Here is a 24,004-nt window from a genome sequence, read left to right on the forward strand (position 1 = left end):
GATAATCAAGATTGATCAGGAACTGCACAGATGACACAGTTAACTAATCCAGCATAACAGATCGACACAGATATTCTTCCACTAGAGCACACACTCTCCAGATACTTTTAGCTGGGGTTTTGTTATATTTTGAGTATCTTGTGCTCTGAGGTTAACACAAACATTAGCTAAAACGGGGTGGGTCAGTAAGAGTCCATTCATTTAATGCCATAATAAACATTAGGAGTTTAGCACAGATGAATCGGATTTTTTTCCAAATATTTCTAACTTTATTCTGTTTGTTTTATTGGTTCGAGGCCTTTAAACACGGTCAAACAGACTTGGTAGCCCTGGTTCCTAAAGTTTTGATGGAATCTGAGGTCAGAAAAAACAGTTTACAAGAAAATCATATATCAATTAAATCTGTTCAAAACACAAAGAGATCTTTCAGATATGAGAATTTCGCAATATAATCTATATTATCAATAGTATCTCTCAAACCAGACTCAATGCACTGATCATTTTATCAACACACACGTAAACGTGATGACGCCTTAGCTTCTCTTTGCTGCTGCATCTACGTTGATTTACAGTAGAATAGATATAGATCTTCATTTCATTAAATATTATTTGATCAGCTCTCTAATACATGTCAATAATTTAAATAAAAAACAAAAAGGAAGTAAAAAAGCTGCAAAGCTTAAACAATGATAAGAATTGAATTACAAAAACGCATAAGAACAGGATCGAAAAGACCTTTATCATTGACATAAAGAAAATCTTAAGGATCAGAACAAATGTATTGAGCAAAGTTAGCCCGTCCTCATTTCCCAAGATCCCTTAGCTCACATTCTTTCCCACTAGCTTACAGCCCCTCCCACCCCTAACCTAACATAACCGGTGCAACAAAAATGGCAGGCACAAGTGTTGAGCAAATGTATCAGTTAACGTCTACAGTTAGTGACACTTTACGGGCTATAAAATGTATATTCTTAGTGCTTTAGTGCTTCAGGCAAAGACAATGACGATTACTACTTTTAAAGACGACCTATACAAAACATCAAGTCATAACACACTGCTTAGATGCAGGACGTTATAAGCCCGCCTCATCTCACAGGTTGTCTAAACAGGAAACCAGGAAGCTGGGTTCACTTGAATGGGTGGAAATGGCCTTCAACACAGGAAATAAATTGAAAATTTAGAGACCACCTGCTTCAAAACAGAATGCTGATGACAGTTGATAGAGGACGGCATATGAAGACAAAGACTAATAGAAAAAAAACCGAAAGTCTTTTTCACCTACCCCTGGCATGAGCGCTTGAAACAACAACCAGAACGAAACCATGATAAGAACCCTTTTGACGCCTGAGAACCAAGGACACGTCTGGACTCATGGCAAACTATCAGTGTCCCTTTCAGAACTTCTCACAACAGAACTCCCCCCCAACACCCCCACTTCTCAGATCCCTTCACAGCAACAAAGAGCGCCACAGGGATTTCACTAAGATACTCCCTGTAGAATACTAATGCTACACAGCGCTAACATACACACACAAGCTCACACACACATGCAAACTCCTTAACAGATCTAAAGGACAAAGTGGGAGTAAACCTTCCATCCATTCTTATTGTTTGACCGAAGGTAATAACTGTCCTGCATTCCTTCCAGAGGTATAATGATAGTTTTGGGTTTGCTGTTCTATAAACACCAAGTCTATGATGCGTAACACTCTGCATATAGTCAGTGGCAGATCAAATGATCGTCTAAAACCATGATGTAAAGGAACAAATACTTCTGATCTCCTAAATTGTAGACAAAACAAACACTTGTTGAGCATCCTTCACATCCTCATCTCACATGGTACAATGAAAAGGGAGGTCTGCTTCTAAACTGCTGTTTTTGTTACAACTAATACATTGGAGGCTTAGTGTTGTAAAAACAACCCAGGAAAATAGAAATGTGCCACCTTATTGTTAAGGAAAACACTTTAAGGAAATCTCAGCAGAGTATTTGTAATTTAAGGAAAATGTGAGAAAAAACATTATCTTTATGTTTATAAAAAACATTATGAGCCGCCATCAGTGTGTGAATGTGTGAGTGAATGTGTGTGTGACTGGGTGAATGGGTCTGTGACTGTAAAGCGCTTTGTCCTTGTAGGAAGAAAGGCGCTATACAAGTATACGCCATTTACCATTTACCATTTATCTACTTTTCTGCTAGCGTAGTTCTTTTTCAGCAATACACTCACTACTCTGTCTAGCCGGTACGTTTATTCTCCGCATTTGCCAATGCATTTTCTTTAAATAACCCCATATAAGGGGAGGAACACCTGCAGGAATCAAATTATACATACTTTGATTACAAAAAATAATCTTTCCTGCGGGACTACGTATTACTCAGCCATTAGCCAAATGACCTCACAAGCACTGAAATACTTTAGGTTGCTCATCAGAAAATTGTAATTGGGGAACATATGCAAATGACTTGTGTGTTTCAGTTTGCACCAAACAGGATTTGTCGCTGATATTTATCAAAGACCCACTCCAATAAAAAGTTGTGTTTTTTTCGCTTAAAATTGTGCCTCTCAATAATTCTTTACCCCTGAACCAGGAATAGACGGAAAAAAAAAGTGGTTGGAAAAAGCCTGTAGCCCTGCCAACTGTAGCACATAGGTGCAGGGCTCCCTCCTCCGCTCCATTCTGAAGCATCGTTTGCAGACACAATGATCCATGTACGTCTTTATTTTCCTCATCTGAGCTGCAATCTGCCTCAAAAGGTAAGTTCCAATATTACTTGCCTTTTTTGTTTCACCGGTTATGTTAGGTATGGGTTGTGAGGGGCTGCAAGCTAGTGGGAAAGAATGTTAAGAAAGGGATCTTGGGAAATGAGGGCAGGCTTACTCTGCACAAACGTTCCGCCCACCACTCATAGGTGGATTTCTAATGAATTGTTGCTGCTCCACAGAAACTATGTGCTAGAACAGGGTTTGTCAAACTCATTTTCACCGAGGGCCACCACATCAGCATAGCGGCTGTCTTCAAAGGGCCAGGTATAACTGTTCTTCCTCATGCCATCTGGGAGGAGGTTCAGGAGCATCAGCTGCAGATCTAGCAGGATGCTAAAAAGCTTCTTCCCACAGACTGTGAGGCTGCAGAACGGACTGTCCTCCTCATGCATTCATGCTCTCACAAACTCCACTCTGCAATAAGATCCAAGGATTACCCCCAACCCCCCACACAACCCGAAGACACAATACATGGACACAGACTCTAGCAACCCCCCCTTAAGACTGCTGTTAAACGGACATAGTCACTTTCCCACTGAATGCTGGTCTCTATTCTATTTTATTTTATATATATTTTTTATCTTATTTATTTCACTTAATTTTTTCAATTCATCTTATTTTTTATTCTTGGATTATTTTGTTGTTATTTTTTATTATTGCTGCTTTTTTGCACTGTCATGCTAGTGAGAAACAACAACATATGTTTGCTTGTTACTCTAACATAAATCCTTTTGATTCTGTTAGATGAGGTTATATGGACAGTGTTTAAGTCCTAATGTATAGTTGCCCAATCCGATATCTCAAGTTGGATTCCCCCAAAATATGAATAAATACACGCCAATTTTTATTTCGTTTTCTGAGGAATTAAAAACTTTTATGCTCTCGCGGGCCACATACAATGACATGGTGGGCCACATTTGGCCCCTGGGCCTTGAGTTTGACACGTGTCCTAGAAAATGTCATTTTATATGATTTTGCCTAAAAATGTTGTAATCATATTTAAAAGACCACTGGGAACGCTTTAAAAAAGATTAAAAAATGATCAGAGTGGAATTTGAAATATTTATTTATGTCATGTCTTAAGTTCTGTCTTTGTTCACGGTTTATGCCTAATTTTTATCCTTTGATGTTTGAGCTCAAAATCCTATTACTGATCAATTCTTGAGTCTTCAGTTGATCTTGGGAGTATGTGGTTTCAAACTAGACTCAGGAATGTCAAAGTGTGTGTGTGTACATCCTATCTGTACTGATGTCCTCTGATCCTTTCCTTTACCTGCATTATGTAACAGTGCTCCATTGCTGCAAACTATTCTTTTATTCCGTTTGGGTCACATCCCATAGTTTCCTTAAAACTAGCTGAGTCTGGGAGCATATAACTATAATCCTTTCCCAGCTATGTCAGCAAGGAATATATAGACATTTTGTCAATTCTATGTTGAACAAAACCTTTTTTTTTTCATACAAATTTTGGGTAAATAATGAGAAGTACAAAAAGTTACACCGACTCCTGGACTAGTTGTGGAATTAGACATGATTTCAAAATAGGATGATTGCTGTAGCTTCCTTTGTCAGGTGATGTTCGCATGTTATAAAATCTTAAGGAGGCAAAGAACATATTTTTTTTATAACACTGTGATGGCTGCCTACGCTGCCACACCATCAGGGCAGTAACCTCCTGCACCACACCCTACATATATCTGTTCACTTTATTTGTTTGCATATACTTTTAGATATCTTTTTCAAAAATAACACACATTTGATCATAAAGTTTATCAACATGTTTCAGTTTACTTTATTATAATTTGCTTTATTAATTTGATGTTATGCTTTGAGTCACCAGTGCTAAAGGGAACCATTGCTGCTGCTGCTGCTGCCATCTGCTGCTGGAACAATCAAGTCAGGCCTGACACAAGAATGCATGCCAGTCAGCAGAGGCCTTATATTCAGCAGGCAGCTAATTGGACTGAACCATCACCCAGTGGACAAGGAACTCTTTGTGTCTCTTTACTTTAGTTTCTATTTTGATGTTCTTTATTTTCATTCATTTGTGTATGTTAATTTACTATAGGTTGGACTTTAGTTTAGTTTGTTTGATGTATTTTGTCTTAGTCTCTTTAAGTTCCCCCTTGTGTGTCTAGTTGGTTTGATCAGCCACTATATATGTTCCCTTGTGTTTCCAATTAGAGGTCAGTTTGATTAAGTTTGTTTGTTCAGTTGTCCTCTGTTACATTTAAAAGCTTGAGTTAATTTTGTTACTTGGACCTCTTTTAAGGGCCCATTTTTGCCCATCTACACCTTTGTAAAATAAATTAGAAAATTTTTGATAAAACTATTTTGCTGTCCTTGTCTTTTACTGCTCGGTCCACCACAGACACAAAGAAAATAATGACTATGTCTGATGAAGTCTCCAAAAAAGCTGCAGTTTTTTCCAATTAAAGTGAAGTAAAATGTTTTATAATTCCGCTTTATTTCTGCAGTTAATGAGGAGTGCAGACAGTCATTTTGAGAATAACAAGTGCCATTCGGAGTGTGCTTTCTAGTTAAAAGTCTCATCTGTGTTTATTTTCTCACTGCAGAGGCATTGTTGTAGCAGCCTCAGTGTTGTTCAGTCCTGACTCTGAGACACAGCATAATAATAACACTGTTGTCCTGTTTCCCACTGACAGCTAACAGCATTAACTATCCCGCCCTGCCTCACCCCGAGTAAAGCAGTGTAATCATCATGAGTCTATTTGCAGAAACTAGCTAATTAGCCAGAAGAAACGAAGCTTCACAAAGAACAAACGCAGCCGGAACAGCACACATGTCTGCACTTTGGTTTTTAGGTGTTAGCCATTGATCTAAATGACTTGTTTTTCACCAGGGTAGTTCTTTGAGGTAATTTTTTAAGGGCATTGTATTATTAATTACAGTAAAAATATTCAGTACCTCACATATCATAGATAAAATCACAACAAAATAAATAATTTCAAATTCTTTCTTTCTGGTGCATGTGTTGCGTGCATTTCTAGAGCTTAAAGCCTTAGTCACATGCGCAGACATATGAAAGGTTGATCCTTATGGATGATGCTGCAGGTTTTTGGGTTGTCTGGGCTAGTGGAGGGTTGTACAGAGGAGTGCACGTGTGTCTTGCAGTTCCCTTGAGGCTTGTGAGGTCACCTCAAGGGACGTCATGAAAATGGAGCATACCACTGTTGTGCGTGTGGTAAATGTATCAGGAAGTATAAGGAATGGGTTTAAATATTGGGGTGTTGTTTGTTGTTTGTTCAGTTGTTGATCAGAGACGATCACAGGAAAATGGTCACAATCCAGATTGAGGTGTGCATCTCTCATTTGTACAAAAAACAGGTAATGGTAAACTGGTGAAACTTTGTGTCTGGTAGCAGTTTTCTCAAATAACTCATGGTGTGTTGACTCCTTTTTGTGTGGCTCTTTTGCTGTCTGTGTGTGATTGTTGTTAATGTGGCATTTGTGAAAGTGCGTGATTTGTGCTTTTGCTTTGTGTTTCATGAATGGCTTCCACTGCAAAGTAAAACAATTGTCGGTAAATGTTGTGAATAATAGAGTGTAGCTAACTGCAGTCATCACATAGTTGGGTTATATTGTTGCATTTCCTGCACCCCTTCAGTTCTCTCGTTCTCTGGAACATAGAGAGAACCGAACATTTGGACAACATAGAACAAAGCTTAATTTTGACCAGTGATTTTGGCTTTTTTGACTCTTTTAGAGATGCTAGTGATCCAAAACACTAAATCTGACAAAAACGCCCTGATGGTAAAGGATCTCTGAATGAGTTAAGGATGTGCTTATCTTTGGCTTCAAAGGTCATCTCAGCTTTCTCAGCAATGTTGGCTTAATCCTTTTAGTGGTCCACAAGCAAGAAAAATAGACTGTCTGAGATTATGCAATTCTGCAACAGACTTCTGGCAAACAGTGCTGTTGAAAAACAAACCTCCCATATTTAAATCTCAGTTGTGTCCACTTCTGTTCACCTAAACTCTGGAGAAAACCAATGAAGAAAACTAAAGTCTACTTAAGAAAGAAGATCTTGGTTTACTGGAATCCAACGAAATTGTGGAAGTCAACAACAAGAAATAAATAATGTAAGCATGGGCAAAACAAATATCAAAAAAGGCGAAAAATGAGAAGGAAGCAGAAACTAGTTTCCAACAGGGTAAGAATATTGCAGTTAGAGCAGTGTTTTTCAACCACTGTGCAGCAGCGCACTAGTGTTCCGTGAGAAATGGTCAGGTGTGCCGCGGGAAATAACTAATTTTCACTGATCTAAAAACATTTATCATCACCAGAATATCAGCTCTATGTTCATCAAAATAGGCTAAGTTTTCACACTAAGTAATTTGCCGACAGCTTTGTGGAGCTCTTCAAAATAAATGCACGGAAACTCTCAGTAACTTCCATGTCTTTCATAAGTAGGGCGAGAAAAACTTTTAAAAGTAGCTTATCCCACACGCAGCGGGAGCGTCAGGTTTATAAACACACCTCTGTACAAGCAGCGACTTTGGCCAAGTTAAAACAAAAGCGGAGGAGGCGAATGTGATGCGCGATGCACAGTAGATGTGAGAAGACAAATGATGCGCGCTGGGGGAGAGAAGAGAAGGGGGAGGAAATCGGCGGCACACGTCTGTGCAGAACCGGGGCTGGTGATCTGGATGGATCACGGATCATCCGTGCACTCCAAGTAGCTTCCCGCGGGAATGGAGCTCAGAGACGTTAGTCTGTCCGGCATCAGCGTCACTGCTTTTCACTCCATCTCCCATGATGCATTAAGTTAATGTGACAGCGTCTCTTACTGTGCTGCTGTTAACTGTCATGAAGCACAACAAATGCTAACATCTGTTCTAACAGTTTGCTAATGATAAAAACAGGGCAACAGTTTATTTCTCCTTTAAGGTTTGTGTTGGAGAACAAATGAATTACAGTGAGAGATTCCAGCGTTTGGTCCAAGTCATCTTTATAAAAGAAACAGCTGATTTCTAATAATGTCTGGATGGAAGGATAAATTCTAATTCAGACTTCAGTCACTTTTGAAAAACTAGAAGTGAAGTTTAAATACAAGTATCAAAAAAATATAAGAAGCAGCATTTGGGCTAATAGACACATTTAACTAAAATGAAAAAATGTAATCAACTAATATGAAATAAAACATTTTGTTAAAGTTACATTTTTGATTTAGACAAAGGAAAACTTCAGCGTGTTCCCTTTCTGTGTAGTTCAACTGAACTTATAAACATGAATATAATATTGGTCTTTTTTGTCTAAAATTCATCAAACATGCCGTTTTTTATAGGTTATTTTATTAAAAATTACAGTTGGTCTTGGACAAACATTAAAGAAATATTTAAAAACGAAATGAGCATTTAGAAAGAGTGTCATTTTATTTGGTTATGTGAGGTTTACATGAAACTGCATTTTCATAAACTGGAGGGGAAAAAACAACTACCTGGACAAACTTTCAACTAAATTATTTGAAAATTATTATTTAAACCTGTGGCAACTTTTATGAAATTTTTTGTGCCTCAAATGTTTCAAGAAATGAACAAGAGATCATGGAGAGACTGTCCATCAATACAGACTACAGAGTTTCTGTTTTTGTTATTTTTGGTTGCTGGTGTGCCACAGGATTGTTTTCTAGGAAAGAATCAAAAAGGTTGAAAAACACTGAGTTAGAGTGTACAGGACCTTATTTATTCTGTGATAAACAAAGGCCTGTTTCCTTCTCTGTTTTTCCTTCCCTATTGTTGGTCATTCAAAACCTCCCTCAAAGCAAGCGGCATTTGGAAGTGCGTGACTTTTCCAGGCAGTTTGGTCCACTTCTGAGCTTGGCGTGTGTAAAACAAAGCCAAACGAAAATGTGAAAATGTTTTAGTCTGTGAGACTCATAAAATGAAACCAGTCCCTAAGCAACACTCATGAGGGTAATCCACTTAAAAAATACCAACCAGAACCACAAATAATAATAATAAAAGTAACAATAAGGTATATATTTGAAACTCTAGTCAACTAACTAAAATAAAAGAGAAGTAGTTAATGTTTTCGAGCTTTGCATCTCACAGCATCACAATAGAAAAACCAAAAGAATAGTTTATTTTGAAAGGATGCCATCCATCCATCCATCTATTGATCTATCCATCCTCTGAACCTGCTTAATCTCTCTCTTGGGGTCACAGGGTTATTGGAGCATATCCCAGTTATTGGATCTGGTCACAATGGAGAGGTCACCATGTCTGTCAAAGAGCCACAAACACATTCACCTAAGGGACCTTTTTGGAATTATTCATAAAACCAGAGTGCCCAGAGAAGAATCTCCTATGCACAGGGAAAACATCCAAAGTTGACACAGAAAGGAATTAGCTAAGATTGGAACCAGAGCCTTCTCACTGTGAGGCGAGAGCACAAACCACTGCGCCACCATGGCTCTGATAAGACACCTAGTTTTTATAAAGTTCTCCAACTGACCCCAAAGATCTATCAAATCTTGTCATTTTTATCATAAATCAAGAGAAACTTTAAAATAGTACTTTGATTTTTATTGTGAGGTGGGACATACTGCAATACTTTGTTTTCCTATTATAAGACTATTTTTGGATTTTATCATATCTTAACAATGGACGCCCCTAGTCTTCTTCCCTTTATCACTTTTTGCTGTTGTCCACAGCCAAAGGCTAAACCAAAATAGAGAGCAAGTGTCGACAGCTCTTAACAAAAGTACTTAGAATTCCAGCTGCTTTCCACATGAACAAACATGGAGAGGCTTTGTCTGAATGCTGGGAAAAAAATCTTTGTTCATTGAAATAACTGGCCTCAGGGTCGATCACATGATTTGTCTGCAATGACAAAGAGGACAGCCACATGCTGTCGCTCCACTCACTGTCAGCTGACGGTGCAAACATTAAACTTGAGAACGAGGAGATGATCCTGTATTTACACAAACATATGTGGAGTCTTACAGCATATAAATCTGCCAGCATCCTTTTGCTGAGGTTCTTGCCCCCAGATGACCCCGTCACATACACCTGCGCTGGCCTTCACCTCCTCCTAATATCCCTTTTCACTGTCAGCCCTTCTTTCTGCAGCACCACAATCCTAATTCTACTTTCTGAGGCTTTCATTTAACAAGCTTTAGAATGGTGGGCCACTGACCTGTTATGTCATCACTCATGGTGTATACATGTGCATTGTGTCTATGTGTGCATGTTTGTATTCTAGGAAGAGGGAGAGGTCTGATAGGAGAAGACATCAGTGATAACTTTGTTCCCGACTGTGATCTCACTCTTTGCAGGGCTCAGGAGGGTTGGGCTGGAACATGTGGCTCCCTCTGATGCACGCAAACACACAAAAAAGAGCTGGATGCCACCCAAGCAGGCAGCAACCGAATCAATGAGAAGGTGCTAAGGTTGTCCTGTCATTGAGAATTCTGTTGAAATAGAAAGCTGACAGAAGAATTTTCGGCAAATTGTCTGTCTGAGCTGACGGTCGGATTCTTTGTCTAGTTACTTCTAGAAACAGCAACTGATTTACAATGACGACCAGGCAAAATTGGGATCTGACTGTTGACCGTACAAGAGAAATGGACCGAGTTAGTGTGACATCACTCATGAAAAATGGCTTAATCCCGGCTCAAGAAGGTCTGCACAATAGATCACAAATTCATCGTTATCACGATGCGTGTATCGCAAAAGACTATGTAAACTGCATTAAATTGTTACCTTAAATGTAACCACACCATAACAATCTCATGGCAGCTTGAAGTACATTTTACGCATTTGACCAATCGGATGGACTCCTCTTGGTTAGATATGTGTAGACAATGCTCATTTGGAGCATAACTTAAGCTGTGTTGACTTTTTTTTTTAAATAAAACAGTTGCAGTAAAATGGAAATTATGTATTAGTTGTTGTTCTTTTGCTATTTGTTCACGTATTGCAAATCATATCGTCATGAAAATATTGATCACTGTAATCGTACATCGTAAGTATAACTCATAAGCTCCAATTCCAATGAATTGACGCCATTTGGTCACAATATCGACGCCACTGTGTTGGAGCCAGATGACATTGGTAAGCAGGGATTGGTCCGAGTTGGTCTAAGTCAAAGTACAACGGCAACCACTCCTACCAATCAGGGTTGAGCTTGTTGGAAGTCCACATTTCTACCACTTAAAAAAGGGCTCGGGAGAATCGGTCAAATGCTTTGAACACCCGGAGTGAGGCCACATACTTTTATTGAGGCATTTGATTGGTCGGTTTATACCTTTAAAAACTTGCACTACAGAAAAAAACAGGATTAGAAAGAACATGTTAGAAAAATCAAGCAGAACAAGAATATTTATTCTAACAAATATAATGACTAAGTAATAGCATTTCATTTCTCTATAGAAGAATTTGGGATTTTGGCTTCTTGAAGCAGAGGGTACTTCCTGTTTGGAACGTGGGGGGGTGAGGGTCACTCAATCCAGTTCTCAAATAAATTGAAGGGCAAAAACACCCAAACAACCATTTCTGTCTTAACTTAGTGGTTCTCCGTGACTCCAAAATCAAACTGCCTCACAGGTTTTTAGACGCTCTCCTTCCAGACGGCAGGATCTACAGCATAAACTGCACCGTAAAAACCAAACAAAAGCTGTCAACAGCTAAAACTAAAATCCGTCAAATGCCTCCTAGATGATTTGTAGGAGGCACTCCTCCAAAACCTTGTGTCTAAGAGGCACTGGACAGTTCAGCTGCCCTCAGTGAAAATGCCACAGCCACGCAAAAGGAAATCAATCATCGAGAATGATGGCGATAGGACAGGCTAAAGATGTCTGTGCTTGAAGCTGCAGCAGCAGTAAATAGTGCTGAGCGCGTCCAAGCTCTGCACAGATTTCATCAAATCCACTTCTAAAGAAAATTCAGTCGCACAATAATATCCCAGATGAATAACATACATTGTTAAAGTCAGTTGCAAGTTGCTTGGCAACAGCTCCAGGCAATCAGAGCAAAAAAAATAATAATAAAAAGGGATACTCTACTCTAAACTGTAGCAGACAGAAAGTATTTTCTCCCCATCACATGTTTTATATCCACTGAGTCAGACATGGCTCACATTTTAAAACAAACATGGAAAAATATTTTGCAAATTGCTATTCCCATGCTCTTTTTAACAACCCACTGTGATGAAAATTGTGTTTTTGGTATTGTTAACATGTTTTTGTGGCATTTTTCTGATGATGGAGGACATATACAATGAAAAGTACGCTTAAAATGGCATTTCTGAGTATTTACTTTTCCATATCACTGAAAATCAGGAATGCCGTTTAAACAAGGGCTTATTTGTGATGCAGAAAATACACTGGATGTGCCACATGCTTAAACACAACAGGGAGGGGAAGGGGGCGGGGTTGCTCCATACCAACAACTTAGAAACAAATTTCTAATGAACTGCTTCCGCTCTGCAGAAACAATGTGGAGGTTTTTTGATTTTTAGCTAAAAACGACATAATCATAATCAAAAGACCACAGGGAACGCTTTTAAAATAGCTCAAATTATGATCAGAGTGGGTCTGCAGATGTTATACATGATCGAAGATGCTTCAGTTGCAGATCACTGGTTTAATATGGCAACATTTAGCTGCTCTTGGGTCATTTGTAAGGCAAAAGTAAAGGAAATCGAGAGGAATATGTATTTTTCTGAGTGTCACAAAAGAGACAGAAAACCTTCCCTCCACTTCATCAATCAGGAAGGGGGATGAAAAGCAGGTTAAGGTCATTTCAGCAAGTGGGTCAAACTAAGTGATGCAGAGGAGGAGACATGGAGGCTGCTCATGCTGCAGCATGCAGTCAGTTCCACTGACCTGCTTTGGCTGTGTCTGCTATTTCTAATCACTTATCTGGGAAATAAGATCGTTTTAAAACGTAAAAACACTTTTAAAACTCAGAGGAGGTTTAAGAAAATCAGCCACAGTCTCTGAAAATGTGTGCTGGCTAATTCTTCAGCCTAAAACTACACAAAGCTAAACCATTTCTGTGTGGTCTTAACTTCTTGTGCCTGAATTTGGTTTCGGTGTTTTAATACTCAACGCCCCTAAATACGACTAATTACAGGATCATGACGGGGATTAGTGTTAAAAGCTAGCTAGCTAAATGCGTAGCTGACCTTCTGACCTAGTACGTCTTTTCCGTTTTTCGTCCTCTTTCCGTGAAGCACACCTGGACAAAGCCGCCCGCAGCCGTCGGTGAGCCGGTAGGTGAAGGACGGAGCCTCCTTCCTCCGCACGCTCCCAGCAGTGGAAATAACGGTTCCGTCCGCCTCCAGTCCTACTCTACTGTGGTGACATCGAGCTCTTTTTACGCGCCTGCTTTTCCAACCATCAGTTCCTCCTCCTCTTTCTTCTTTTCCTCCCCTTTCTCTGTCCTACTCGGGATTTTTCTCCTTTTCTCTCTCTCTCTGGCCCCTGCGAGGCACGCGCGCTGAATAATGCAAGGCGCGAGGGTTTTTTCTGTCCCGCTCCAGAGCGCGAGCCGCCTGCACGAGCTGCAGCAGAGTACAAAGAGGCTGACCCGCGCGGCTCAGGTTACCGCCGTCCTGCTCTTCATTCATTCATTTATTCAGCTGCTAAACAATCTCCCTGAAGCACAGGCCGGCCCCCTGTCCCGTTTCAGAGCCTCCAGCCCTGCCTCCACCCGAAACAAAACCAAAGATGGAGCACTCCAGGGCAACTGGAGCACAATACCATTCAATCATTTTTTGTTGTTGTTTTTAATTTCAATGAACGTGCAGAATCCAGAATTTTAACTCCTTTTAGTCCAGATTACCCCCTTCCGTTATCTTACCTTTTTATGTACTCTCTGTTTTTAAGACAAATTGAGTTCACCTAACATTATGTTCGTTTGTGTTGTTTTTTCAGAGCTTCCCACCCAATATCCATTAAGTAAATCAGTCTTTTTGACAGTTCAGGTTTTAACCTTACTTATTTTCAACTACGTTGTGTCTTCCACAAGTCTGTCTCTTGCATGAGAATCCTCCACCACTTTTTTCTTGACACCATGTATGAACCAAAACAGAGCACTGATCATAAGCGTAAGTATTCTCACACGTAATACAGTTGCATATATCAAAATTAATAGAATTGGTTTGCATTTTTGTCTCAGTCACTTCTTAAAATCCAAGCTTGTTTTGAGTTAACCCTCTACACAATTAGTCACAGTTAAGCATAATCAACTGTGGTAATATAACCCAACATATGATGTCCAGGCACCTGAGTGTCAGGTCTTACAATGTTAGCTTTGATATTTTGTCTAAATTGATTTACTTTTCTTTTCTGAATCTAAATTAAAGCCCAGAAAAAAATATCTTCTATTGTAAAATAGATCAATCTGGGACCCTTATATGCCTGGAACAAAGTTAGTGGTTTGCTTCAAAACAGGTCTTTTTGCATGGAATATTGAAAATGATATTCGGCTAGTATTTTCCGACAATCTTGTAAATAATACGATCACAGTGGCGCCCTCATTAACTCTGCATGGTTTTTAACTTACCATGGTTGTTAGAAGATCTCTGCAGGCATCAGGAGCTTGGTAACAATTTGATGTTGACACCATGACATTGCGTGTTTGGCTGTCACCTGCAATAAAAGAAGTAAATGAAACTTTAATCTTTGTTTTATCATATCATAAGTCAATGCACCTGTGCAGACACTGCTGTACTCATCTGAGGACTGGACCAAAGAGTGTGACGCCAGATAGAAAATTACTTGCTTTCAGTCGCTATCTTTATGTAAAATGGACGCTGCCACGTTGGTACCAGAAATTGTCAGTAAGCTGTGATTGGTCCGAGTCTGTCTGAGTCACTCCTGCCAGTCGGGAGTGAGCTGGATGGAAGTCCACACCCCTATAACTTGAAACCCTAGAACTATCAAACACTGTGAATGTTTGATGTGAGACCAGATATTTTGATTAAGGGATCTGATTGGTTATTTTATAATTTGAAACACGGCATTACAGAGTAGCAGAAAAAAAGGTTATCAGAGCAAGAATGGCTGTTCTACAATTAGAATGACTGAGTAATAGCTGTTTATTTTGCAATAGAAGTCAACAGGATTTTGGCTTCTTGGGTACTTTCTATTTGGAACTCGAGGAGGGAGGGATAGCACAGTTCAGTTCTCATATACAGTGAAACTACAATGAAACTAATGTTATGTTGTCACCCATAGATATACATCAGAAAACAGGTAATCTCTAAAGACATCCTTAAGATTCTTGATGTCTCAAATGAGTGAAGTGAATATTTTTTCAGTCCACTAACAAATCAAAGAAACACTCTCCAATTTTGGATAAATATGACCTCGATATAAAACCAAACCAGCCAATTAAAGAAATAAATCCCAAAACAGTTGGGCAATAAAACCAAAAAGAAGTTGACACCAGGCTATATGTATTTGATTTAGGTTTAAACCAAAACATTTTATTGATCACATTTAAATAAAAATATATAGATAAATGAGCTTCTCTTGTTTAATGCAATGCACACTTGACCTTTTAAAAGGCTTAAAAACCATCAGAAGGTAAGTGTCAGTGTGAAGGATCTCAACTCTGTCTATCTTTGTGCGTCCCAGAATTCAAATCTGCGTGAGTACAACGCTCTCCACACATCCTTTGACTTAAGAGGACGCCGTCTTCTTAGTCCTACTTTGGAATGCTTTGTAATGTACTTTTACCTCAAGGAGTTAATCTGGTTTAACTTCTTCTAATCTGCAACATCCACACTACAAAAAGAAAAGAGTTCTCCAACTGATTCCACAGCTACCCATAATCCACCACCACTAAAGTATGCCCTGCCCTTAATGGTGAAATAATAGAGATCAAAGTTTAAATACAACTATGATTTGCTTTTAAATGTCCAAAAATAATTAATTTATATATTTAAAATATTATGTAAATACGTATTATTTTTTTTATTAAAACTCTTAAAATAATCTGAAATTGTAGGGTTTTTAAGTGAAATTAAACTGTCAGTTGTGTAAATTGTGGACTAATCCCATTTGAAACAATAGTGGTGGCTACGCATTACAGATTTGAGATGTGACTTGTGACATGCATGAGATGACATCCTTGCAGTGATAGTTTTCAGATGTGCCCATTATCAATGCAGATGAGAAATACATTTTCCCAGTGGATGTTCACGGTCAAATGTCATTAACTTGTTTTGTGCGTAACTGAACTGGAGTGTCCAGTAATTATCCACAGTCACGGTTGTGTTTGAGCCTCCAAGCAGAGGATAACTGGATTAGTCTTTATTATTGTGGAGCGCACACACACACATACATACTTCCTGCTTGTGCATGTAGTCTAAATACTGTTTCCAGATACTAGATGTGCGCAACATAAATTCATTATATATTTCGGTAAGGTCTGTAACGTAAAATGAACTTCTGCATTGAAGGAGGACTATTAGAAAAAAAAGATGCTACAAGTTGCAGGAATTTCCAAGTTCTCCTGTTTTGTTAACATTTTACATAAACCACACTTATCAATAAGTCACCCCCTTGAACACTGACGATAAGAGAACTGGACTGAGTGACCCCCCCCCCCCCCCCGCACATTCCAAACAGGTACCTACTGGTTCCAAGATTAAAAAAATCCCATTGACTTCTATTGAAAAATAAACAGCTATTACTCAGTCATATTTGTCACAATAACCATTCTTGCTTTGCTATTTTTTTAAACATGTTCTTGCTAATCCTAATTCTTTTATATTTTTTTACTGCAAGTTATTCCAGTTGTAAACTGGCCATTCAGTAAATGAAAGCCTGTGGTCCCTGCTGTCCCCCACCTTGAACGGTTGAAACATTTGACAGATTGTCCCGTCTGTTTTCAGTGGTAGGGGTGTGGAGTTCCAACAAGCTCACTCCTGACTGGAGACAGAAGCTGCCATAGAAACATTGATTCAGACCAACTTGAACCAATCACTGCTTACTAATGTTGTCTGGCTCCAAATGGGGGCTTCCTTATCGTGGAAAAATGGCGACTGAATTGAGTTATTTTATATAGGCAACGTCACACTCGCTCATTCCAGTTTTCTTATACAGTCAACGCAAGTGACGCCTGAAATTATTTCCAGCTATGAAAAAAAAACTATTGTGTCTTTGCTTTCAAGTAAAATTAAGGTAATCTGGATTCATTTGGAAGTGTTTTGATGCATATTTGCATCAATAGGCATCAATGGGGTTGAAAAAAACCTTGAGCTGAATAAATACCAAAGAGAAATAAGACTGCAGTTATGGTTTGTACTATAAAATTAAATCCAATTTAAGGAAAACATTACTTGCACCAATTTTATCATAAAGAGAATTATTTAAAAAAAAAGAGGGATCTCTCCTCTTGGATAACTTTGGAGCACAGCTATTATATTGTAATGTTTTAATATTGTCAAGGAAAACTTTAAATAAAAACTTTAAATCAATAACAACAAAATATTATAAAGAAACTGTTTTCATTTATTTATTCTATAAAAGAATAAAAAATATATTTATATGTTCTCCTGGTCTTTAATGTTTAATGCTGACTGTGGTTTGTTTGAATAGTTTGGAAGGAGACTACTAAAAGAGATTTCAGGAAATCCAACTGTTTTTTTATGTTCTTAGGCAGACTTGATATTATTGTAACCCTTTTTCTTTACAAATTCATAAATATTTTTGACATAAACGGTTAAAAAAAAGCAATTAAAATCTCTCTTGAATTCATCATTTCTTTCAGATTTTTCTCAGATTTTTATGAATGAGGTTCTGCCCACAGAAGTGCCGTCATATTTGACTGCTGAAAAGAGCGTGCTTTGTTAGTGGCAGTGCTTTTACGTCAGCTGGGTTCAGTAGGGACAGCCTGTGATCTTGTTGTCAGCAGCCAGTGAAAAAGTGGATGTTAGAGACAGATGGAAAAAAAAATTCAACAAGCAGGAGACAGCAGGCGGTCACTGGAGAAACTCAGTTTTATTGACCAAAGATAGAGGGAGGTAACAGATGTCCAAGCAAAGAGAAAGAGGGGGGGCACACGTGATAGTGAGAATGAAGTACAGGAAGAGGTGTAAACAATAGAAATTGCTCCTTTTTTGTTTCAACAGTCCATCCAAACATGAGTGCAGGCAAACAAGAAAACAGAGACCCCTGCAGGGTCAGAGGAGTACTGCAGGCTTGGCAGTGGGGCTGGCAAAACCCAACATGGCTGTAGGTCAATTCTTTGCATAACACACATAAAGGACACTCCTAAACTAGGTTGTTCAGGTTCCCTTCTTATAATTGTTCTGTTTTTAAACCTGCAATCATTTCTTTGTTTGAGATGTCACTCTGTGTTTTCTTGCTTTGTTGCCTGTTGTGTTTGCATCATAGACTGTATGTTAGTTAGAATGGCACTTCCTAAAGTATGCCCGTCTGCAAAGTCTTCAGAAACATACAACTATTCGGTGAATATGTGATTTCTCCAGCCTGGAACACTCAATCAGAAAAAAGTCATTGTTGGTCTCACAGTCTTTTGGCTGCAGATACAAGAGAGTAGTTCTGTGTTGCACCTCTGGCATCAAGGAGGGAGAAAAGAGAGTAAAGCTCAGTGAGGCTAAAAGTGAAGTCATTCAGCAAAGCAGTGAGAATGAAAGTGTACAAAGCTCTTATTTCTGTTCTCAGTAAGTCACTAACTGGCATAGTAGATCATTTATATAACATTAAGGATGTGATTTTACTCTATATCTCTATACAAGTGTGGAAAATAAAATTATGGTTGTTCAGAATATAGATTATATTTACATGTTTTTATCTACACAGGAAGCCAGATCCTGCTGTTTCTGTTTGATGAGCGATGAAACAGCCTGAGCTTAATTAACTGACAGCAGTGATGGCACTCATTCTAATGCTACAATCACACCAGGCATTTGACGCGCGATTAGAACTGTCACTACCCGACACTAGTTTGAAGAGGCTTGGTGCGAAATGTCAAAGCGGTGCATCTTGCTCCAGGCTTTTTCTTCCACAGCTCTATTCTGATATATGAAAGACTTGGTGTCACATAATTCATAAAAACTTGAGTAGCAATATGTTTCAAGAGTTTCAAACGCGGAAGCTCCTAACACCCATATGCGTGCATTTATGTAAACTTTTCATTGAAAGTGGTTGCTTGAACTTGCATTTTCAAGGCCGGTTTAAAGACCAACTCCGCAGTGACAGAATGGTTTTTAAACTAATAAATGGTTGCTTATTTTCTGTCATTATGTTTGTCCATGCCCTGTGACAAACTGGTGAACTGTCCAACACACAGTGGATGGGATAGTTTAAAGCAACTCAAAAGAGGATCAAGCGGATTTAGTAAATGGATAGATGGTTGTTTGTCCATCACCATCTTAGCCTGCACCAAGTATAGATAACAGGGCTGTTCAACCATGGTTTTTGAGATCTATTCTCTTTTTTTTTCTACCTTTTGCTGATTTATTTCAAGTCCGATGTTGAGCAGTGGAAACCTGCAATCCCTTGATCTTCATAATCACCAGGAACTATGGTAGGGATGACAGGGTGGTAGATGTCGAGGACCAGGGTTGTACAACCTTGTGTGTTGTGCTCATTAGTTGACACACTGGATAAGTAAAGTAGTGCAGCTAATTTCTATAGTGAATTAAAAACTGGATAACACAGAAAAGTAGAAAATCCTTTACAGGCTTTTATAGGGTGTCTATCTCCCCCTATTTCTACCATTTAGGTCCGGAGTGTCCTCTTGTAGTTAATTGTATTCCTGATGTAGGAGGGTCATTTTTCTCCTGGTGCTAGAAGTGCTAAAAGACTGCATGACCTGAGGAGACTTTTCCTTTTGTGTGCAAGGACTTTATTCAGAACTTTATTTAACTGTATCAAAACAATGCATGCATTTGTGTTGCCACAAAATCTATATTTTATTGGATCTCAATGGCCTTCATTCAAAAATGAGTTGTAAAAGGAGGCAAAGTCTGTGTGGGAACACTACAGATTCCCTAAAAACCAGCCAGGTTTTGTGAAATATATACAATATCCAGACTTTAGATTATTTCTAGCACCCTTGTGATGTCAAGCCTAAACCCTAGCATCAGCTGGCAGTGTTATATGTTTTTTTAGTAGTCAAAAAAGCAAACCTAAAGGACTAAAAGCGGATTTTTAAACTGTATTTTAGCAAGTTAGGAGCAGTTTTTTTCAGAATAAAACATCCACCCTTGTGCCCAGGCTTTGAGTAACAACAATATTGTTTAGGATGGTGGAAATATCTGTTCCCTTGCTGGCAAAGTATCTTTGTTAAGCTGCCATTTGCATCCTGCACTCTAAAGTAGTAGACACACTGGAAAGTTGGCTTTGTAAATGGTAGCGGCTGCCAAGGATTGATCCATGGCTCACTATTGGCTGCTGAGATAGGAAGTACTGGAATAGGAGGAAATTACCTCAGCTGTGGAATAGCTGGATTTAAAGGAAGAGAGACACACAAGAGAGTGGGAGAATGCTTACATAACGTTCAAACTCAGTTCCCCAAGGAAACAACCATCCCAACAAGTCAGTGGTCATGTGAGTTTTCCAACAAAGGATAATCCCCAATAACAACAGCAAACTGAAATAAAAGTCTAGTGGAAAGCTCTTATTATCTCCAGAATTTGTTAGGTCTATTAGTGGGATAAAATGAACAGGCACATATAAAGAAACCAAGGCAACAAGTCACCACCCCGTCGCCTTCATCAGAGAGAGTCTGTAGAAGGCGCGGAATGGGTTGGTTGAGTTCATACATTGCATTTGTGGTTGGTTTAGTGTGCACATGTGGTGACAGCAGGACCCCAAGGCGATGATTTGAAAACAAAAAAGACTGGATATTCTCAAAAATTGGCTAATCGAAGGAGAACATCTGACAGAGCAATACACGAGAGCACGGCAGGGAAAGTGATTGTCCGTAAAACCTCTGGAACTTCGTAGTTTAAGCTGTTTGTCAACTTAAAATAGTAGTTGTAGGAAAATGTTTCAGTGATGGAGAAACAGTAAAAACACTGTTGGGATCAACAGCAGAGCCTCCATGTTGACAACAACAGTTACAAGAGCACAGAGGTAATGACGTGATTGAGGAATACGTCAGACAAGAGTGGATGTTTGTGTGTGTGCTGGCTGTTTATAGAGTCCAGGGTAGGAAGGCTTCTGTTAGTAATCATCCAAAGACAGAGGAGAAGAGGGTAAAATTAAAGAGTGCAAGAGGAAGAAGATTCAGTCACATAAGGATGCAGCACTGGCAGCGTTTCCTCTTGTCTGTACCTGTGGCGGGGGTGAGGCCAGGTGGAGGAGCCGTGTGGGCGTCAGGGTTTGCAGGGGGTGAGGACCCGCTGTCCTGCTCACGGCCGTCAGATGACAGTTCCGTACTGATGGCTTCCGACGTGGCGGGCCGCCCGGACACTAGGTCAGCGGCGGTGCCGTCGATGACAGAGATGTCGGTGACCGTCTTCTCCCTCAGGGATTTCTCGTCGTCTTCATCTATGAGGACGACCTCAGCCTTCACAGTGCCGTCGAAGCCGAGCAGGCGTCTGCTCTCACTCATGTCCTCAACGTCATGGTAGCCCAGAAACACCATAGTGACTGGGTGCTCCATGCTGGCTTGGGGCGGACAGTTGGCTTCATTGCCCGACTGGGCTGAACGACCTGGTTGGGTTATGATGGGAGCAGAAGGGGGAATCATGCCCAGCCGGGTTTCCCTCTGCAGCGTTACCTGTGCCGGTGGGCTAGAAGGAATAGAGGGTGGAGCGCAGGAGGGTGGGGACAGATCGTCAACATCGGCTGGGGAAACATAAGCCTCTGGTGCAGCTGGGGTCACTCTCACATGACCTTTCCCAAAATCCCCTCCTTGTACCACGGGCCGGACAGCTTGTTGGACCAGCTCATCAACTTGTGCGGAGCTCCATCCATTCTCCACTGTAGTGGTGGACACTCCGCCAGATGACATGACCTCATAAACCACTTTTCGTCCGTCGTCGTAGACTTTGACTCCACGCTGAGCTGCATCCAACGGGTTCACACGGTTGGCCGACAGGATGCGCTGCTCGCCGGTCCGAGGGTCATGCTGCACGTTGATCTCCATGGCGAACATCGCTGTTAAGGGAAGATGGGGGAAGGGGGTGAGGTTTTAGGGAAGAGTGAAGGGTTGGGGTGGGAGGGAGGTGATGGGAGGAAAAGGTGAAAGCGAAGCGTGAGGACGAGAACATAGTGGTATGTTAAAAGTGATACCTAACCCTTTAACACCAGAACTTTAGCTCCAGTGTTTACATTCTTGCGACTACTGTAACTCTTCAACTGTTGAAGCAATGTAATTCTAGAAGATTCTGAAGCGGAGAAAAACAGCCTTCACAGCAGAGATGTGCTTATGCAATCAACATAAATCAGCTGATTCCGTTGTTGAGAACATCAGCTTTGCATCATAATGCAAACTACACGTTCGTAAAGTCGCAAAGCCGATATGAAGAGTTGTTTTTCCTCTCAGTCAGAATCAGATGATTTATGTTGATACGTTCATAAACAGTCGAATGGTTACATCAAAAAGTGTTTGTTAGTTGGGTGTCGCTGGCGACAACGCCAGTGTTAAATGATTCATCTGATAGCAGTAAATGTTTAGTACAACTGATTAGAAGAGATTAAACGTTATAATCCATCCTTATTATTTTCTTTACACTTGACATTTGATTAAACACAACCCAAGCTGTGCAGAAAAACTCATTTACAAACAACAATGGAGAAGCGCCATCTTGATCGCTCATTATCATTGTTCCAACTTGCTGCACACCAACTTCATTCCATTACATATAGAAGTTGGAAGTGTCTTCTAAAGGCAAAATAACATTTTAAACATGAAATAAATCGTAGTCTCTGCGTAGTACACCAACTGCCATTAAAAGCCTTAACAAAAAAGCCCCCTGTATGTCTAGAAGATGTTAAAACGGATATAAGGTCTGAAAATGTCATGTAATTCTGTATCACAAATCTTATGAAAACACCCATGACCTAAGGAAAGCTTAAGTATGCAGGATGCTTCGAACCAAAACCCTGCAAACTTGGGTTGCTAGAAGGATGTCTGTTTTGAACGTCTTTATCCCTTAAAAAGGATGAAATGTCCTTATATATCCTATTATCCAGTCTTACCTGGTCTTGGTGCAGCGTGATCTACGGAGGCAGGAGGGCCACCACAGGGCTGTGCAGCTAGGATTAGGTGGTTCGGATCGGGCTCCATGCAGTCCGAAAGGAGTGCGGACATGCGGCCGGTCGCATCTAGTGGACAAGAGCACAGGAGGGGAAATGACACATGGACCCACACATACAGACTCCAACTTTATCCACGTACCTATACACACACTCATCAACGCTCCATGCACACACAGACACACCCTAGTGATGTGATGCAACACAAAAAAAGTACACGCATGCAGCCTGTCCTCCCAACGAGGAAACTAACCACACCCCTAAATGACCCTGTCCAGCCTCGTCCACAAACACACACACCTCTAACTCTCCTCCATTTTCTGTATCCACGGCAACACTAGTGCCCCTGAGGTTCAGTGCTTAGACAGCATAGTTTGTAAATGTTTGTGTGTTTGCTTTGCTCCATGTGTTTGACAGTAAGTGTGTAGGTGTGTGTGCACGCCTGTAAGGGCAAGAACAAAGCATTGGGGGCTTACAGGGCTTGGTGGTGAATAGCGGGGGATAAAGCCAGAGACTGCAGGCTGCAGAGTCATGGCCTTGTGTGTGTGAGCTTCAATAGTCTTGCTGAGCTGTGTGTGTGTGTGTGTGGGTGCATTTTTGTCCCACTGAGAGTTACTGTGGATTCACATACACATATAGTTGAGCTGTGTCTGTGCAAGAGTGTCTGCTTGTGCGTTTCGGGGTTCAAGGGGGGACTCTGGCGTGTGTCTCTCCTGCCTCAGCGAGACTATTATTCAGACTCAGACACATGTCTACTGACATGCATGCACACTCATATTTTAGGGGTGGGTTTGGAGACTTTTCCCAAGTGATCAAATGTTCTTTAGTAATTGCTAAAGCTAGTAATGTTTCTGCAACACTCATAGGATTTCTTCTGGTGCCTCTCTGACAATATTTAAGACTGGAGTAAGCAGTGACGCTAAAAAAGGTGTTGATCTGTTTGTTCTGGAGTTTGAAATAAAAACCCATCGGCTCCAACTAAATATCAGTGAAGACCTGACAACAATTTCATGTTTCTTACTAT

The 24,004-nt window shown here is 40.1% G+C and overlaps 1 protein-coding gene across 4 annotated transcripts in view; it reads right to left on the reverse strand.

The window, feature by feature from the left end:
- Positions 1 to 24,004, reverse strand: part of LOC101161568 (A-kinase anchor protein 2) — an 87,138-nt gene that overhangs the window by 17,349 nt on the left and 45,785 nt on the right. For 3 of the 4 annotated variants that reach the window (XM_011481945.3, XM_011481944.3, XM_004075004.4), the window contains exons 7-9: positions 22,924 to 23,049; positions 21,052 to 21,879; positions 14,300 to 14,385 (exon numbers count right to left, since the gene is read on the reverse strand). In XM_011481945.3, coding sequence (XP_011480247.2) covers positions 14,300 to 14,385; positions 21,052 to 21,879; positions 22,924 to 23,049 — 1,040 coding nt within the window. The remainder of the gene's footprint in view (positions 1 to 14,299; positions 14,386 to 21,051; positions 21,880 to 22,923; positions 23,050 to 24,004) is intronic. The other variant, XM_011481946.3, reaches the window with a different exon arrangement.

This window comes from Oryzias latipes, chromosome 12 (assembly GCF_002234675.1).
Source record: "Oryzias latipes chromosome 12, ASM223467v1".
In the NCBI taxonomy this organism is placed as follows: Eukaryota; Metazoa; Chordata; class Actinopteri; order Beloniformes; family Adrianichthyidae; genus Oryzias; species Oryzias latipes.